This window comes from Aulonocara stuartgranti (assembly GCF_965226115.1).
Source record: "Aulonocara stuartgranti genome assembly, chromosome: 6".
NCBI lineage: Eukaryota > Metazoa > Chordata > Actinopteri > Cichliformes > Cichlidae > Aulonocara > Aulonocara stuartgranti.
This window is the reverse complement of record NC_138944.1, coordinates 34,838,553-34,858,826: the sequence shown is the minus strand read 5'-3', so window position 1 is coordinate 34,858,826 and position 20,274 is coordinate 34,838,553. Positions and strand designations below refer to the sequence as shown.

The 20,274-nt window shown below is 40.5% G+C and overlaps 1 protein-coding gene and 1 long non-coding RNA gene across 13 annotated transcripts in view; one reads left to right on the top strand and one right to left on the bottom strand.

The window, feature by feature from the left end:
• LOC309708141 (voltage-dependent T-type calcium channel subunit alpha-1I-like) overlaps positions 1-20,274 on the bottom strand; it is a 229,018-nt gene that overhangs the window by 51,824 nt on the left and 156,920 nt on the right. For all 11 annotated transcript variants that reach the window (XM_082535920.1, XM_082535918.1, XM_082535917.1 and 8 more), the window contains 8 exons: positions 18,882-18,969; positions 16,167-16,333; positions 12,114-12,184; positions 11,344-11,842; positions 10,279-10,379; positions 8,290-8,413; positions 7,028-7,096; positions 39-217 (listed from right to left, as the gene is read on the bottom strand). In XM_082535920.1, coding sequence (XP_082392046.1) covers positions 39-217; positions 7,028-7,096; positions 8,290-8,413; positions 10,279-10,379; positions 11,344-11,842; positions 12,114-12,184; positions 16,167-16,333; positions 18,882-18,969 — 1,298 coding nt within the window. The remainder of the gene's footprint in view (positions 1-38; positions 218-7,027; positions 7,097-8,289; positions 8,414-10,278; positions 10,380-11,343; positions 11,843-12,113; positions 12,185-16,166; positions 16,334-18,881; positions 18,970-20,274) is intronic.
• The window catches only part of LOC309708150, a 431,095-nt gene that overhangs the window by 371,894 nt on the left and 38,927 nt on the right, over positions 1-20,274 (top strand). The window lies entirely within an intron of this gene.

Sequence of the window (20,274 nt, the reverse complement as noted above, 5' to 3'; positions counted from 1 at the left end):
TGGGGAAATGTGAAAAAATAACTGAAAGTCCTTCAAACCTGAGAGGACGGAGTGTCCTGAGCAACCTGAGCACACGGAGAACCCCGAGGATCTTAGCCCCACCCGCCATGGACACTACGATGTCAATCAGAGACACGAAGACCAAGAAACCATCTAGAATGTTCCAGCTGCTTCTCAGATAGGCAGTTTCCCCCAAATACAGACCCATAGACACCACCTGGGGAGATGAAGGGAGAAATGATGAGGAAATGCAGATGTGAGCAGATGTACACAGGCACACACACTCTTTGATATTCAAATTGCTTACTTAGCTTCTCAAACAGGTATTTCATTTCATATTGGACAGGAGAAGAGACTTAAAAAAATAAAACAGTTGGTTTGTAAGCGAAACTGTGGTTAGAAGGGACACAAGGAAAGAAATAAAAGGCAGTTATTAAAAGAAGACCAGGCAGAAATCATGAGCATACTTCAAAGTGGGAGTAGAATAAAGATTCCATAATGAAAAGAAAACCCTATTTGTTTGTGCCGTTAATCAGCTTTCATGTTGACACCGAATCTTGCTGACCACTGTGACTGGAGCAAAAGTCTATGAATAAAACTCGAGGAAAATAGTTTACAATTTCATTTAGATGTAGAGTAGTCTGCACTGCTGACAGTGCAATGTGCTACTTCAGCAGTCTGGCCAAATCTTCTTATGTCAGGCACTTCCACATTTCGGCTTTACTAACTGCCCGGACACAGAAGCCCAAACATAAAGAAGAGATGTTCGTCGAAATCGAGGTATGAACGTCATGCAGTTGTTTTTTCTGGTTGATTGTTCTATCAACTTCTAGTTACAGCGAGATGGGAACTCACAGTCGTAGGAAAACTCCTGAACTACAAAGAAAGGAAACGAGTGAGGTGGGTGGGGAAGATCAAGAATCTTGTATAAACTGTGGGAAAACTACCAGCTGGTGGAATGAAAGACAGACATAAGGGCAAGTGAAAAGCCCCTGAAGTGGCTCAAAAAGACATTTGGAAAGTTTGGGGGAGAAGAGTTGACTTTCAAAGAAAAGTTGCGTGGCAGATGGGTGTAAGCCACATCATTTGACACCTGTCAAATGCTTTCATGGGATGGAGCAACTTCGGTGTTGCTGTCATTTCACAGCAAAACTTGCGAGACGCAGAAAATATAACTAGAGCCAGATTCTGGAACGCTTTTACATTATATTCTGTATCAAGTAAAGTCTTTCAGGCAGAGCATTTATTTTACTATTTTACTACAATGATCACTGTAGGACAAACAACTCCAGCTGCTTATCTCAGCTGTCATTATGTGTCCACACCACATCAAGTTATCGACGCTTACAAACATTTTTTCTGGTCAGTCGGTGCTGTTTTTGCCACTATTAGCTGTGAGGAATGGGTCACTTTTAAAGCCAGGCTCAAGTGGCTTCACCAGGAGTTTAAATTTCTGGCATTTTTGTGGTGGCATCATTTTCTGCCTCAAAATAAATAAATAAATACGTTTAAAAAAGAAGAAGAAACTTAGTGTCACTCAGGACAAAAAAAAAAAGGTAGTTTGACAGTTTTACACCACCAGCCTATCATAGCTGTGTCCAACAAGAATCCTTTTATTATTACTTGTTATTATTATTATTACTTATTACTTGTTATTATTACTTGTTACTTTTACATACACAATATGTAAAAATTGTGTATGTTTCTGTTCTGTGTCTTTGTGTCTTGTGTCCTGTTTGTTTGTATATGTGTCTTTCTTGCTGCTGTTACACCCAAATTTCCCCTTGTGGGACAATTCAAGGATTATTCTATTCTGTTTTGGCTGGAGCGTCACATCAGTACATTACATGCAGCTTCATCTCTTTTTAGTTTATTTTTAGGGCTTTTTCTCACTTTTATAAGACCTGGGCTGCTGGACTTGGCCTTGTGGCATGTGGTCGCCTGCTTAACCACTGAGTGAAACCAGAGCCCTAATTGGCACCTTTAAAATTCACCATTACAAAAACTCAAATGACAGAAACAAAACAAGAAACACACTAAATAAAAATATGGGAAGCCTGTCCTTCAGCTAACGTGGTGTAAATCATGACTGTGAGTATATATTTTGGGGATTAACACAGATGAAATATGTACAGCAACAAGTTGGTCATGTCCTCTGTGCTCGGTCTATGTTAATGCTTTGAGAATTACAAATCAACTGTTATAGTATTAATAGCAGCCAGCAACACGGAGGCCCCCGTGGGACTACTGGAGTGCTGTGGACCTGCCATTAAGCAGATTAAATACGATAATAAAAATGATAGTAGGTCTATTGTCAAAGCATACTTGTCTCCTCTCACAGCTGTTATCCAGCTCACAGCTTTACAGTAAATTCATTTCTTATTTACACTCAAATTCCAATTGAAATGTAGCTGAAAACGCTGTAATTGTTGCTACAGCGTTTTTTAAATGGATTGTTTAAAAAGGAAGCTCTGATTACACCTACAGGAGCTGCTCACACACAGAAACCCAGGTCATGAAGCCCCCAGTGCACATTTTCTGTGCTGACACTCACAGAATCAGAAACCCTTTAAACAGAGCCGGTCTGGAGTTTCAGTACTGGGGTAACTGGGATCTAACAGCTGTATTAGCCTGTCATGGATTTGCGCCTCAGTAAAAACACAAAATACTTTAACACAATACTTTAACCATAATGATAAGCTGAGCATAGTTTTAGTACACTATTTCCCACTTTAGCCTTCCCACACTACAAACCAGCTCCTCCCTGAGTGTTTGACAGAGACACTGCTGCCTGCTCTGTTCTCGCGCTCTCTTAGGCTTTCTACAAGTGTACGTGAAACAATGAGGAGTTCCCCAGAGCCATCTCCCTTCAAATTGAAGTCATGTGCCAGCACACATTAACAAGTTAAATGACTTATTTCCAGTTTTTCTGAAGCTTTATTTATTTATTAAAAAAAACATTTTTGGGGGAAATAGTACTCAGGTCCCCTGATACAGAACGCTCACATGCTGTTTTGGGCAACTCCTCGTTTCTCTGAATTTTCAGTAATGGGGGTGTAGAGTGCAAAGACCCACAAGAACACAATAATTGCTACATTAATGGGAAAAATAGCAAGTTGAAATGAACCTGAAATTGCCTTTAATCTTTCCTGGCTGTGCACGTCTCAGTCCACCTTTCAAACTGAAGGATGTTTGGCGCTAACATTAGTCTGCTAATACCAAAAAGAAGAACAACTTAAGAGTCCTAATGGAAGGAGTTCTGACAAGCAAATGCTGTGAAGATGCTGGAGAGCACTTTAGTAAATGGCTTTCATTGTGCCTAGATTCGAGATAGAGACATATAGAGAGTCTTATGTCAGGATATAGCTCAGAAAAACTTGCTGAGTAATGCTACTTAGAGCTAAGAAGTCTGCCTGTTTTGACAGAGTTTCTTTCAGCCTTTGTTAGTGAGCTGCTAAGAAAGTGTTACGAAGCGGCTCTGAAAGAAAAAAAATTGCTAATGTGTAGCATCAGCTTAAAGCTTGATGCTGTTCAGTTCAGAGCTGGATGTGCTGGGAGAAGCAAAAAAGAAATAAAAGAAAAAAAAGAAAAATCAATCAAAAGGGGAAATTGTAAGAAATATGAATCGTTGCAATGAGAAAAACAAAACAAAAACACAGTGACTTTAAATTGAATACATAAAAATAAATCAGTCCTATAGTAGTTTACAGAATCACAGCTGATTCTTACACTGGGTTTAGGGTTAAAGAAGGGATTAGTTATGCAAGCACAATTTATATTAAAGGTAAGGTTTTAAAAAAACGATGCCAGTGTCATAAATTCTTCCCGAAGTAATGAAAACACAGTCCCCTGTGTGTGTGTGTGTGTGTGTGTGTGTGTGTGTGTGTGTGTGTGTATGCGAGATAGGGAGAGGAACTGGGAGGGCGAAAGATAACAGATGTACCCCCTGTTTCTAATCAGAGTCTGATGTTCAAGGTCAGGCTCGCCGTGTGCAGGTAACAGTGTTTACACTGATTGCTGCTACTCATGTATGGGCTGTGCGCAAGTGTGTGAGTGTGAGGAGATGAGAGCGGGTCGTGTGTGTGATGGGGCGTGTTTAGAAAAAGAAACTGTAATTAGTGTGGTTGCTTGATTAGAGCTCCACTGAGAGAGATCAGACTGACCAGACTGGAACAACAGATTAGACAGCAACAGGAGGGGTGGGAAAGAGAAACGGAGAAAAGATGACGGGAGGGTGAGACAGAAAAGGACAAGACAGTCTAATGTGACGTTTTGCTCAAATAATTATAAAAAGAAAAAGCAAACAGCACTACAGGAAATCTTTTTTTTCCCTCTAAGCATTAACAGAAATGCAAAGACAGAAAAAAACTGTCAAAAGAGGAAAGAAGACAGAGGTGAAGACCTTCCCCAAAACAGTCAGACGTCACCCATCCAACGCTGGCAGGAACAAACAGTGTAACCAGAGCGACAAAACAATAAACAGCGTTTACACTTTATGGGAATGCAACTGAATAAATAAGTCTGTAAAGGGCAGGTTTGTCTGCTGAGATAAGAAAACATAGGTCTGCTCAATATGGTGACGGTGGAGTTCATAGCTGTTATGAATGGCCATCCGCCAAGACAATGTGGAAAAGTGTTTATGTTGTTCTTCTCACTTTCATTTTCTTAAAGTAAACTATGTGCTCAGACAGAATAAACACTGCTACACATACATCAAGGAATACAAACTACATCTAAAATAAATCTTATGTATCCAACAAATACATCCATTCATTCGCTTCCGCTTATCCTTTTTCAGGGTCGCTGGAGCCTATCCCAGCTGTCATAGCTGTATGTATAGGTACACCCTGGACAGGTCGCCAGTCTGTCGCAGGGACAACACACATTCACTCGCACATAGTGGCAATTTGGATTATCCAATTAACCTATCCCCACAAGTTGCATGTCTTTGGACTGTGGGAGGAAGCCGGAGTACCCGAACCCACGCAAACACGGGGAGAATATGCAACCTCCACACAGAAAGACCCCGGCCTGATGGTGGAATTGAACTCAGGACCTCCTTGCTGTGCGGCAACAGTGCTAACCACCGTGCCACCGTGCTGCTTCCAACAAATACAGCTGAACAATAATGTTATGTGATCTTCAGAGACTAGTTCCCTGATTTATGACAATCCAAAGGGCAAAAGACAAACTCTAGCAGTCAAACCTGAGTACTGAGTATTTCAGTCACCTTTCTCACTCACTATGTGTTAATACAGCGATCCCGGTCCGTGAGTCTTTGGTACCGGGAGAGTTGAGGCTCGTGTGTGAAATTTATGTTTTTGCGGGTTTTTTCCCCATTTTTTAGAGTTATTTTTTTATCGTTTTTAACGTTAACTCGGTTTCCCTGGGTCTTTTCCCATGTGTTATGAATAAATCTTCTTTTTTTTGGTACAGGTACTTATTTTGTTGTATTTATCTGCCACACCTTAAAGGCCGGTTAGTGAAAATATTGTTGAAAATAAACCAGTCCATGGTGCAAAAAAGGTTGGGGACCGCTGCGTTAACAGACCTCTCTGCAATGAATCATACTTGTTATTAACCTCTGTCTCTCTTCCACAGCATGTCTTTTATCCCGTCTTCCTTCTCTCACCCCAACCGGTCGCAGCAGATGGCCCCGCCCCTCCCTGAGCCTGGTTCTGCCGGAGGTTTCTTCCTGTTAAAAGGAAGTTTTTCCTTGCCAGTGTCGTCAAAGTGCTTGGTCATAGAGGGTCATATGATTGTTGTTTTTTTCTCTGTATGTATTATTGTAGGTCTACCTTACAATATCTATCTAGCTAGCTAGCTAGCTATCTATCTGACCCTGAATGGATTAGAGAAAATCCAAATGCAAAATAAAGCCAGACTTGTCTACATAACTCTTATTTTTCAGTCATTGTGCTCTGTAGTGTAAACACTGTTAAACACATATGCTTTCCGTGAGAGGCAACACTCACCTCTCCATCATCAAAACACTAAAAGATGGAAGATCTGTTTGGGAAAAATGGTGTTCCAAGGTGCAGCCAGGCTGTTCTGGCGACATGTGCAACGTGAAGATTTCACATGCTGCCAGAACAGCAGCTGTCTTCATTAGTATTTTAAAGTGTTTGGAAAAGGAAAATGAGCAAGCTCATAACACATTTGAGAGTGCAAATAAGCAGCACATGGAAAGACAAAAATAAAGCTAAACTAATTAAATTACAAAGGAAGGCCCTGAATTTGAAATTAATCAAATGAATGTCGCACAGAAGATAAAGAAACTGAAGAGCGGAGATTTGAATGAAGGAATGGAAGTTAAAAAAAGAAAGAAAAAAACTTGAAGATGTACGATACATAACAGCGAATGCAGCTCAATCTGGGGCAGCTGCATAAATGTGCACATGTGAACTCTGCGCTGCTACAGCAATGAGATGATCTCCACATCATTGTGCTGCACATGCCCTCATTATCCCTGGTAATAAATAAATCACTACAGGATTTCTACCATTGTGGAAAAGGCCTGAAGACACATGGGCCTCAATAATGGATGATGTCTTCTGGACAGCAGATCAGTGGATTAAAAAGATAATGCGTATGTGCACTGGTTGATTGGAAGGCCAGGAGCAGCTAAAGGATAGCTTAAGAGTGATAGCCTTCTAACTAACTTCATTATCTGGATGTGCATCGCTAATGGGGCATGTGCAACTGATTAATACGTAGGTTGCAGAAAGAAGTAGGAAAGGAAGGTAAAGATTGATTTTTTAAGACAACAGTAGAAGAAAGAATCCACAGGATGAGACAAATGTTTTAAAAAAGAATACAACGTGGACAGTAGCATGGAAATGAGATGAAAGACGAATCATTTTGGTGAGAAAGGAGACGAGAAGATTTCAGGAAGAGGGAAAGACAAGCAGAATAATAGAGATGGACTGAAAAAAAGAGGAGAGACTGGATAGGATGTCAAAGAAGGAAACCGAGATATGTAAGGAAGGCATAAAAGAGCAAGAAAAAAGAGCAAAAGGGGTTTTACCTTGAGAGTCATCTCCCCAACGAAGATGGCAGTAAAGATGTAGTTGGAAATGGTAAGAAACAGTCTTTCCTGTAACAAAAGGGGCACAAAAAAATCAAGGAGAAACTGTTTGATTTATTAGAAAAGAAGAGAATGATTAAGAGAGACAAGCAGAGGTGGCAGATTAAAGCCAGAAAAAGCCGTTTCAGAAATGATGACTTTGGCTTGAGTGAGAAGCTTTTAAGAAGGACACGAGCGAATCAATGTTTGTCACTGATCGCATTAGTCAGGGTTTTGTTAAAATTCCATCAAAATGAAATGCCAAACAAGTAAGAGTTGCTGTGCTTTAATTCGAAAGTTTTCATTTCACTTGATCACTTTCCTTGCAAAGGGCTCACTGTTCAATAATTCAGTGTTGCTTAATTACAGGAAGTGGCTTGAGGCCAGAATGCAGTAAGAACTTAAAGTAAGTGGGATTCTGATACTGATTTTTCTATATTTAACTGCTTGTTGTCAACGAAGGAGTGAAAGGTACTTTTACCTGGATGGTAACAATTCCCCTGCTTTATTTGTATGTTCATTTGCTCTTTGTAAGCGAGCAGTCTCTCATTTTTATGACGGTTTCATTTCAATGGAGAAAGACAGAATATCACCAAAAAATGATAAAAAGCCCCACACTACATAAAGTTACACATCCCTATGGTGAAGCACGGAGGAGGAATCATTATGCTTTGGGCCTGTTTTTCTGATAAGGGTACAAAATGACTTCACTGCACCGAGGGTCCAAATGCCATAAAATCCTGGATGAGAACTGGCTGCTCTCAGCCACAACATTAATGCCAGATTGTAGATAGGTCTTCCAGCATGACCTAAAACACACCACCCCAGCAATAAAGAAGCGGCACGTTAAGGTCAAAAACCTAAATAATTTAGAGAGTTCTGTAAAGAGGAGTGGGCCATCCTGAGATGCGTGCAAATCTGGTGACCAACTACAAGAAATGTGTTACTGCTGTGCTTGCTAACAATGTCTCTCCACCAAGCACAAGTCATGTTTTGTTTACTTCTTTCACTCAATGACATGCAAATCATTTTAGAATTTCTATGTAAAGTATCTTTTTCTGCATTTTTGGTTGATCTATCGCTCTCCATTAAAATGAAACCCCCACGTGTACATATAAATCTACAGACACACACATACACAGCATGCTTCTTGCTCTGTTTAGTACATGTTGAGTAGCAGTATTTGGAAATATCCACCATGAATTCAAAGCGATTCCTCTTACCAGGCTACCTTGAAGAATCTTTGGCCTCTCCAGAGCCACTGTGATGCAATTGAGGAATATGAAGGCCAGCACCACGTAGTCAAAGAGTTTATGGGCAATAACAGATTGGCAGAGCAGTCTGAACCTAACAAAAGGAAAGCAAAATTGACATGACAGAACATAAAAGATATGTAAACGGGAAAAGGTAACAGATTTTCTCCAATAGTTTGTGTTCCTTTGTTAACATATGTCACATATAAGAAATCCCAAAGGAAATTATTTTATGAGTGAAAGAAAACACAATTTTATCTTTTTGCAGTATTTCATGTGATGCAAATCTAGCAAGAGAACTCATCCATAACGCAATTTCATCACATTGAAATCATCTGGGTTTTTTTTCATTGGTCAACATCTTAACCCTCATAAAAAGCTGCAAAGTTCCTTCCAACTACTACGGATCTTATTAACCAGTGTAGGTTATTTTTTATGTAGATATATTAGTGTGAATGAAACTAGAATGAAGAACAACGTAAAAAAATGTTTGGCCTCATGATCTGGGGGACAATACCCGGAGTTACCAGACTTTATAGTAGTTATTAGCACTAGTTCACTTGTTTACTCTTCCCTTGTTATATCTTCAGTATCTTGAGTACTAGCAGTTGTTTAAATAGCCTGACCAGTATTCAGGGGACTTGCACTGCACATTTGTGTGTTTGCTCCAAAAAAGTTACAGGAAGGGTGCCGGGTGGTCAAACTGTCAGCTATAGAACCAGTAAAGAAAACATGCGGGTCCAGAGTGAAGCCCTCACGCACCCAATCTCACGTCATCTGCAGGCTCTGATGGGAACTGAATACACCGACTGCTGCACTCGCTCTCTTGGCGAGGAGATCGATGTGCTAATCTGAATGCTTTTCCTCAAGACCTGGCAACTCTGTCTCTTTATCTATTGATTCAAATCTGGCAACTCTGTCCCCCCGATATTGATCATCACCAGCGGCTGTGTTGGCGTAAGCACTTACCCTACCCGAGACACAACTTTTAATGTTGGTTTCTTTCTCCTTCAGTATGTTTGCCTCTATTGCTTGTTAGAGTGAACACAAATGATCTTGACAAAACATGTGCACTCACACACATACACACGCTTACACGCTCCCACACGGACATATGCAAAGTCATCCAAACACATGTACAACCAAGCAACAAGACTTTACCGGCGATACGGTTTGACGCCATCCTCACACACATACACACAGCCTTTGCTTGACAGATGGCACCTGCCAGGATGCCAAAACACAGCCCTGGGGCCCGGCTTCCCTTAAGTGGCTATCAGCACGCAGGAAATCGAGTGAGTGAGCGAACGAAAGACTGAGTGATTTTTCTTTCATGTTGCTTTCAGGGAAGTTTCTACCGGCAATGAATTGAATTCTGACGGAAAACACAGCCCAGACTACCGCTCTGTCTTCAGAAAAAAAATGCTTTAGGAGGAGAATAACACAGTGACATCACTTTAACAAGCTATTTGTGAAACCAGGAGTTTTCTCTGTGGAAACAACACTCTGGCTATACATCTTGTTGTTCTTCTACATTATCCAGCTAGAGCTGAAAACATTCGCAGACGTTTATTTTTCAGGGCCATTGGTCTTGCTTGATGAGCCTTTTTCCCCACACCCTCTTTGTCTCCATAGAGCCTTGGTAAAACCACTTTGCCAGAGCAAACAATTACAAGTATTAGCACATTAAGAGACATGCTTGTCTCTTTGTATGTCTCTCGCTAAAAGGTTGCATTTGTTGTACATTTCAAAGCCCACATACAGAATGTTTTGAATTCTACAGTCATTTAAAGAAGTTGATTCGGGAAGATTTCTTTTCTCAGTTTAAATATAAAAAGCTGAAAAAAAACACGTCATCAGGACAGCGTTCGATCTGCGTGACCGACTCTGGTTTGGCAGCACATGCAAACAACCCTGTCATTAGATTTGAATTTGCACCTAAATCTGTGTTGCACTCACTTATTCTGAGGGGAGAACATGTAGACTGACCACTCCTCTCTGGTTTCACACCAGTCTGGCTTATACACCTCCATCATCTTCTGGATACGGAAGCACAAACTCTTCATTGGAGAGGAGGGAAAATACAGAAGAGGAATTAGCATTGATTTCTCTGAATTATTAGAATATTGATACTTTTCTGGTCAGAATATATGCCTTATTCTATCAGGAATAGTGCTATATAAATGCAATCCATCATCATTATTATTATTATTATTATTATTATTATTATTATTAATATTATTAATATCAACCAAAGTAGAATACATGAATTACTATTCTCTAAGATGGCTTCAGTGTGTTTGTAGACAAAGTAACAGTAAGTGCAAAGTCACTGCTGCCACAAATTCCTGCACCAAATCCTAAAATAATGATGATTTATGTCTTGTTTTGGTTTTCAGTATAATCAGGGCATTTTGGGAAAACCTCTATTTATATAAAGAATCTCTATTTATCGACCACAAGCAGCATGACTGAGAAAAGCCCCGAAGGCCCTCTCTTATTTCACTGCAGAAACAACAACAACAAACACATTCTCGACTCCTTCGTTTCTCATCTCTACCTGACACCTTCTGCACCACCTATAGCATTACCAAACTAAAGTGGCACCATATTATCTTAAAGTTTGTGTGAACTAAGCAGCAAACGTTGAAGTTAGATGGTTAAACTGCTAATGATGGGTTCAGCACCATGAGCTGCTGTTGCTAGGGTTTCTGAACTTGACCCATCCACTAACATGACAATAGTATAAATACTGGAGCAGAAGGAAAAAAGTTACTATAGTCACCTCATATCATTACAGTCTACAGTTTGCTATTTAGCTAGATCTTTCCTTCACCAACAACCATGCGTCTTCCTTAATGCCTGGATTTCTGAGTAATAATGAGATAAAGAAGAATTAAGGGAGTTTCTATGGTTATTCCTGTTTATCAATACAGCTATAACAAGGACCTGCTGCTTATCATTGAAAATCGATCACAGTAAATGAACCACTGCGCTTCAGAGAGCTGGTAGTAAACCACTTACATAGTCTGTTTCTTCATCAAGGTCTGTTCTGTCCTTGCGTGCATTGACTTGAGGGAAAACCTCAACCATAAGCTGAGTGTGGGGACCTGGTGCCTTGCCATTACAGTCCCGGTGATCCACTCCTAAACCGCTGCCGGCCACAGACCCTCCTGTAATGGAGCCCCCCGCTCCAGACCCACTCCTTTTGCCAGCGTCTGGGTGGATGGGAGGAAGGCCTGGCGGCTGTCCACCTGCCCGAAACAATTCAGGGAGTTCGAGGGAAAGAGCCCGCCGATCTCTCCTTGCAGCAAAATGCCTGGAGAGGAAAAATGGGGGCGGAGGTGGATGATGAGGGGGCAGAGGATGATGGGAGTGGGCTGGGTGGGAAAGAAGGGACTCCTGCTCTGGCGCAAAGGTGTAGGAGTGGGGCGAGCGGGTGCTGTGCAAGCGGAGGCTGCCTCCCACTGGAGGTAATCCGCTGAACCCATAGCTCCTTCGACCTAGGCTGTTTGAGCTAGACCTGCAGAGCACAAGTGATTAAAGGTACAATTAAAAGGTCATACATATTCATGAACGGCTTGTAAAATGTCAGTAGAACTGTATCAACAGATGGCGATCAATACTGTTTTATAAAGTTTTATGTGCTAAGCATTTAGACTCGAAGCTAATAGGAAAATAAAATAACATCAAAGGTCTGATGTTTCCAAGGAGGTAATTACAGCTTAATGGTTCTGGAAGTTCATTAAGACAACAGCTGGAATCAGTGGTTGCAACTGAATTTAACTGTGTACCTGCGACTCCATCCAGACTGCGGAGGGAACGGACGCCCCCAGTTGTGGTAGTTGGAACTGCGACCGTGGCGCTAAAAGAGAAACGCAGCATTTCAGAGAAGTTTCTGATCCACTGAATGTCTCTCAGTGAGGTGTCAAAGACCCAAACACCCCAAAATTAGCAATGACAAATAAAAACTAAGTCCTAAAAAAATTGTTCACTCCTAGAATTTAATATTTTTAATTCAATGGATGATTGTATCACCTCTAGAGCGATCGACTTTCTTTCTGCAATGACTTTTTCGGTACTTACAGTATTCCAGCCAGAGACTAATGTCACTAAAACATTGGTTAAAAGGAAAATGGAACGGAAACAAGAGCGCGGCTGTTAGTGTATGTCAATTATCCACAAATTAAACAACAAATATAAAACAGCTGAACAAACGAAGTATAAATTGAGCTTTTTAAAAATAAGATTGCAGTGCACTGCAGGTTGTCATCTACTTTAATATACAAACCCCAGAGTGCCAGTTCCACTTAAAGGAACACCAACAGTTCTTTTTGTTTCCGCATGTCTAATCCTCTGAGCCTGATGGTTCTAATTATATGTTTTACCCTCGGAAATGTACATGTTGCCAATCAAAACCCGAGCCAGAGAATCCGCTAAATAAACTGTAGCGAAGCATGAAAGCTAAATGTTAAGTAACACTTGAGTCCACACAGAGCTGCACTGCAGATCGCCCAAGAAGAACGGCGAGTGACAGACACCAGCTGCTGCCTTCACTTGCAAGCATATTGTAGCAGTTACAACTTTCTGTAAATCTGATCTAAAGGTCACTGGCTATAGATAGTTGTCATCAAAGCAAACAAATAACCACATGAACGATACATTTATATCACACACATTAGATTACACACATCTACTGCACAGTTAAACAACATGCAAACACTCTACAGGAACGTTTGTGTTGAGGCTCATTCTTTTCTAGCAATATACAACGTTAGAGTGATGAATTTCCATCACAGCCGACAAACACATCATCTCATAGTCTGAGTGTCATTTCGTGGGGGAAAAAAATTGATAAAAAGTGGTTCCTGACAAAACTTCAACCAAAAACACAACATTTATACACAGCTCTCTCGAACGCTTATTAGTTGAGTGATGTAACCGGTGCCTACTGATATCAATAAACCTGGAGTGCTGTGAGAGAAGAGGAGGAGACTTCACAGTGAAGTGGATCTCGCACACCCACCGTGTTTAACATCGTAACCTTTGCGGTTGCTAAACCACAGACTTTCATCTCACATGTTTTCACTGCCCTTTTTTTTTATTACTGAATCATCCTTCCTGTTTGTCTCCATCACCATCTCTCTCTCTCTGCTCCGTCTTTTTTTCCTCCCCTCTACTTCTCCCTGTCGCCTTTTTTCCCTTCTTTCTCCCACAGTTTCTCTGCGGATGAACAGAAGAAGGGAACAGTCAATTAATAGAAGTTACCATGGCAACTGTATGCCGAGCCAGCCCTTGTAGAACTGTTTCAGTTTTTCTTCAGTTCTGGTTCAGTGGACACAACAATAGGGGAATTCCTGCTGTGGATTTTTGTATACTATATATATATTACTGAATGTTTACAGGATGGTGCAAATAAATTGTCATTTATTAGCCTTAATTGCAAGCTTTTTTCACACATAAATGTCACCCATAAATAAATAGCAAAAGAGTGCTATGAAATTCTAAGATGCCATATAATAAGATTTGCAAGAATGTGCCTACTGCATGAGGTGTGGTCATAAAGTCTGCTTGCAGCATGGATGCTATTACTATTGGTGCTTCAGATACATCAGGTCAAGAGTGCAAGAAGCATGCACACTGGTTTATTGACTTTCAAGGGGTTGTGCACAGTGAATTCAATTCATTTCAATTCAGTTCAATTTTATCGATATAGAGCCAATTCACAGCAGCAGTTTTCTCGAGGCACTTTATATTGTCTCTCCTGAGGCTGCTCGGGTGGTGAGGGGGAAAGGGATGAGAAAAAACAAAAAGAGAACACAGAGACACCGTGGAAAAATAAACAGGACAAAACTAGTGCTGCAAAAGACAGGAAGTGCTCAGTGTAATCATGGGAAGCAGCATGACTAAGGTTCACCTGATCCAGCCCTAACTGTGACCTGTTAGAAAGGTTATTGCTCCTAATACCTTTTCAACATTCAAGCACTCAGTACTGAGTTCTCCTGTTGTGCTCAGTCATTTGAGGATCAACATTTGGCCAAAAAAATGAGCCCAGCTATGGCGTGCGGCCCCTGCTAACAGCACACTGACATCGTTCATCATGTGCCCTCGTGGCCAGATTTAGATCCTTTCAACTTCCAAAAATGAAATTAAAGTTCAAGAGTTGGTATTTTGACACACTAGAGTTCTTTTGCCTCTTTTTATTTTCTTGCTCTTTACCAAAAGAGGTCAAATCCAATACACGGTGGGCCATATTTGTTAAGTTTGCAGACAAAACAGACACTGCGTCTCTTCCGAGTAGTGATGACCCTGCGGTGGGGGATTTCACAGAGTGGGTAAGCTGTCCTTCTTGGACACGAATGCATCAGAAACTAAAGAGATGGCGTTTGTACAGCAGAGTAAACACCTTTCCACTTTTGAGCTTCAGGTGGATGCTGTCTAAAGAAAAGCTGACCAACACATGTACTTTTATTTCGAGCTTCGTGGTTGTTATGTCGGCAGAACCTCTGAGTTTTTTTTATTCTCATTTTTTAGATTCTGGTTGGTCAGGCGGTACAAGTCACTAAACCTCAAAACCAAGAACGGACTGGAAGATGTGACCCTGAATGACCTCCCTCTCTTGTGTAAGGTTAGGCCCAGTCACTCCCAGCCAACCCTCATCCAAGTAGTTCAAGCTGCTTGCTAGCCTGCAGGTCGGGTCTCATTTGGGTCAGCTGCCATTATTCTTTTAAATAAATAATTGTTTTTAATGGTGATATTTTATTCTGGAAGTCTTATTTAGTGTGTTCTTAGTGGTGTAATTATTATGTTTTTATTGTTGGCTTGATGCTTTTGTGGTTTCTGCTGACCGTACAACAAATTGCCCCTCAGGGTTAATTAAGATCATTCATCCTTGATCCTTGAAGTGCTCAGAAAAGGACTTCAAGATCAATCTAAAAATAGCATCCACAGTCAAGGGATGATCTCCTTAAAGGGGTGGGTTACAGCGTACTAGCGGCGAGTGGAGTGTTAACATGTGCATCATACTTACAGATGGGTGACTCATGCTAAACATGACACGTGAAAGAGATGAAAACAGAGAGCCTAACATCAATAGCACATGGTAATGAAATACTGAACATTAGATCTATGAAAATGAAGGGAAGCGGAATTTATAATAATCTTTTTAAAAACATGCAAATGCTATTAATCGCTGAATGAATGATGACGGTCATTCAAAGTTTCATTCACCTTGGTCCACCTGTTAAGGAGGAAATAAGGTTCATCCAGACATATACATACATAGAATAAAGTCATTATACAGGGTGAACCGAGACATCTCAGTATTATTATATCATATTATATTATATTATATTATATTATATTATATTATACTATATTATATTATATTATATCATATTATATCATATTATATTATATTATATTATACTATATTATATTATATTATATTATACTATATTATATTATATTATATTATATTATAGTCAGTATTTTAACATTCATTACAAGCATCTGTGTCCGTAACCTGACATAATGAAATACATTTCAAATGAATTGAACTACACATTCACTGTGATGGATTGCATATTTTGGGCCAGTTTAAAATCTGTAAACAGACATCGTCGACGCTAAATATAAACTTGAAACCAAGGCATTCTGCTAAAGAGGAAAACATATTTATCATTGTATAAAGCCGCAAACAGCTCATAGAGTCATAACAGGAATGGTTGAAAAGTGCTCGGAGGCAACGTAAACCATAAAGTACACATGATTTGTTGAGAATAGGCTGAGAAGTTGTGTTTACGTGTGTGCACGACCGTCTGTGGTATGACAGTGTGATAAAGTACCAGGGAGAGGGAGCGTCTCTCCAGGCTGCTCTTGCCCAGGCTCATAACGCTGCTCTTTCTAGAATCCATGGTGAAGCTCCGCCTCTCCGAGGAGTAGGATCCCCTGGGTGCTGAAAGGGCACCCAGCTCCAGGTGGCCGTTTGGTGTCAGGGTGCAGATCCTCGGGTCTAGAATGGAAAATAACAGATGGGTTAAAAGTGTTGTGATAGCAATCCAAACTTCCCTCAGTCATAGTTTAATGCCTGACTGCTAAGACATGAGAAGCTATTCTCATATACTTAGTCCAATTTCAGTTGATTTCTGGGATTCAGTCATAAGACTGCAATTCTTTTCTCATAGCCGACACATTTCTTTTCAAGCTGTCTCTGGGTGCCTTACATTTACTAAATTTCCATTTGAAAACCTCCAGGGATGGAGACACATAACAAAAACAAAATAATAAAGAAACGGCAACATGAGACACTGGTATTACTGTGACGGCTGTAACCAACATGCTCAACTTAGTTCTGCTCAATATTAATTTGATCTCTTTATAAACTGCTGGGGATAATAGCAGATGTTACAAATAGGCTCTAATTTGTGCTCCAACCCTGTCCTAAATAAGTTAGAAACCTTATACTGTCAACACTCTTAAGTTGGTTATGGGTGATATAGGGGTGGTTTTGGAGGCATATTCATATTCAATTTGCAGGTGCACAGCTGGGTTAAAAATGAAGGCCAAGTCTGAACACAAGTGTGGTAAATTCTACTGATTAGCTATCTACTGGTACCTGCACATTTAGCCAGGTCTCCTGTCTGCTGTGATCCCAAAGCAAAATTGTCATGAAAATGGCTGTGTGCAGGCAGGAGAGGACCCAGAAGCAGACTCATGGAAATGGGATGTAACTCAAAAACGTCTTTATTTACAGAAGGGGAAACAAACAATACAAAACTAAACTGGGAAAAACTAGTTAGCTAAACACTCGAGAAACACACAGAGAATTCCACACAACCACGAGGGACGATGCGACACGGAACTGCGAGGACCGTAGGAGCACACAGGGAACACAGCTGACACGAATAATGATAATAATGAGACTGAGGAAGAGCAACACAACATGACGGACACAGACGGAGACTATCAAAGTAAAACAGGAAGTACAAAGAGACGTACACTGGAGAGGGAGAGAGAACATGAGGAGCACGAGGGAGAGAGGCAGACATGACAGGCTGGGGAAAACAAGATGGCACAAGAACTCATACAACCATGTAAACGCAGACACCCAGGGGGTGGACAGAATAATGTAGGAAACCAAGATAATCCTTAACATAATGCAAAAAATGACAACAAACAAAGGAAACTTAAACGGCTGGGCCAAAAGGACCCAGGACCATGACAAAAATAGTCTTTAGTGGTTGATGACGTGGCTACGTTGTTAGCACTGCTCTGGAGCTTTTGTTTCCCTGTGATGGAAAACTATCTCATGTCTTTTTATAAACCCTCTTTAGTGACATTTATGAATCATTGGAGCCTACGACAGTGGTACACTGAACTTTTAATGAGTGTCTTTGCCTTGTCTTGATGTTTTTAAGGTGCTTTTAACCAAAGATAAAAATTCTGCAATCGTACACTTTTAGCTGTTCTCTTTGGTCTCAGAGGTCTTTTTGTGTTGCTGCATTCCTTTTTTTTAAGAATACACCAGATTGTTGATTTGGCCACTCCTGACGTTTCTGCTCTCTGATAGGTCTGTTTGGGCCTTTACCATTTAATAAGGGCCCATGTCAGTTGTACTTGTGTCTTGGGACTTCACACTAAGAGTTGCAGTGACCTTTGAACATAAAATACCTATACTTTCTCCTATTAGATATTTTAGTTTTCATAATTACCTATTGTCTTTTAAAATATACTCATTTTATTCTCGAGTATTAATAAACTTAAGAGTTTTCAAGAGTTATATGGATTCATATGAACTGGTTGGATGGATGGACAGACAGGGACAGACAAACAGGAAACAGATGCATTAGAAAACTTGATGTACCCATATGAACAGGCTGAAGCCAAACAAAGTATACCTCTGTGATGGATTGCATCTATTCAGACAGGATAGAGGTATACTTTATTAATTTTGCATTTTTAATTTTGCATTTTTCCCATCTATGAAGACGGAGTCTACAAGCTTCCCTTTTTGTCTGCACCGCAGTGCAGAGACCAGATCTTTTGTGCAAACTTAGCCCACTCAGATGGTATAGAAGCGATCCTCCAGCCTCTGAACTCATATTTAATCCTCTCTGAACTGCATTGTTTGTTGGATCTGTTGAGGAAGTCTGTACTGCTTCAACAATTTTACTGTGAGGCTGGATATAGACAGAGCCCATTCATCTTTGTTGACTACAGGCTATTTTCTGCAATTTTACAAGTTTTTAAGCTTTTGGCAAATGCTTCCGTCTTAGTTTGAGTTGAGCACATTTAACCTCCCTTTGGATAAGCCTCAGTGAAAAACAAAGAGCTAAAATTCGATGAGCAGGCAGATTCTCGAGCACGTTGTTCCATTTTGAGATAAATGATGCAGTATGTGAATTGAGGTATTAGCGTTAAATCCTTAAAAATAAACATTTTTAACAAAACCAAACATTCTGACCTCATGCATGTCGATCTTACTTCAGGCCTTTTTTAGCTGAGTGGTACTAATAACATGGCAGCTGAGTGTAATCAGAAAGTTTGGATGTCGCTCTTACCAGACAACTTGATGGAGTCACGTTTTTCACTCTCGTCAAAGTTGGAGGAGGAGTGATCATCGTCTGAATATGAACGATTTGCATCACCCTGTAGATAAAAAAAATCTATCAGACAGGACTCGTGGTCTAAAAGATTTTTGTCACAGACTTTTTTTTTTCAGATTTTGTCATACGCCAGCCTTTAATCTCCGGGGCAAAACAGTGCTCCCTCACAACAGCTATCAGACGTATTTAAACATACTATCAGACAATCTTAGATCGACGCCCCTCTGTAAGTCTGTAAAACCCTCAAAGTACTGACACACTACTCCAGGAGCCCTCTCAGACTTGGTTAAGACCAATGGGATTTCCCCTACAGTCTTCACTGAGGGAGTAAATTGGCTCAATAATCCCTAGTGTGTCGCAGTTGTAGACCCAGAACAGATGAGTGGAGGAAGGGGAGCGAGCTGGAGGAGAAAAGGCCGACAGCGAGAGAAAGGAGAGAATAAAAGGCAGGAAGAGAGACAGACTGAATGACTGATGGCAGGGTTTTGTTTTGGCATTTCAGAAAGATCAATCAAGAGCCGCGTGATTTGTGTCAATGTTTCCCTCCCAACTCACACATCATAGCTACATGCCATGAATATGGTAATGCTTTGATCTATGTATGAAAACTCAACTGGGTTACTCAACCACACTACAATTTTCCAGTGATATCATCTGACATCGTTTGACAGCTGAGGGCAGATTGACAGCATCACTTTTGCAGTGTTTTCCACTGAGAGGGATGGCTTCAGAAATTCTGCTGTATTTAATTATTATTACATAGGACCAATACTATAATATATATCATCACTCTTTTTTTCTACAGCACAAAACAGATTTTAAACTTGATTTTTGTTCATTTCTTTTACTATATTTAGATCCTCATGTTCTCAAACCTCAAGTTTGCTCACCTACAAACAAATGAACAGTCTAAATTTTCACTGTAGTTTGGTTTTAATGAAAAGAGACAGAATATCAACAAAATGTCTAGACATTTGTCACTGAGTGAAATACGTATTTGATCCCCTACAACCAAGCCAGAATTCTCATTCAATTCAATTCAGTTTTATTTATACTTCTGGCTCCCTCTTTAGCTGTGTGTCCATGTGGCACACGTATTACAATCAAGTAATCATTAATCAATGAATTATAGACACCCCTGATCTCAACTTATTATGTGTATAAAGCACAGCTGTCCACAGAGTCAATTTCTTCCATTTTAGCCTCTCCTCCACCACGGGCAAGACCAAAGAGCTGTCAAAGGACGTCGGGGACAAAACTGTGGAGCTGCACCAGGCTGGAGTGAGCTACAAGACCTTCAGCAAGAAACTTGGCGAGAAGCTGACAGCTGCTGGTACGATTAGTCAGA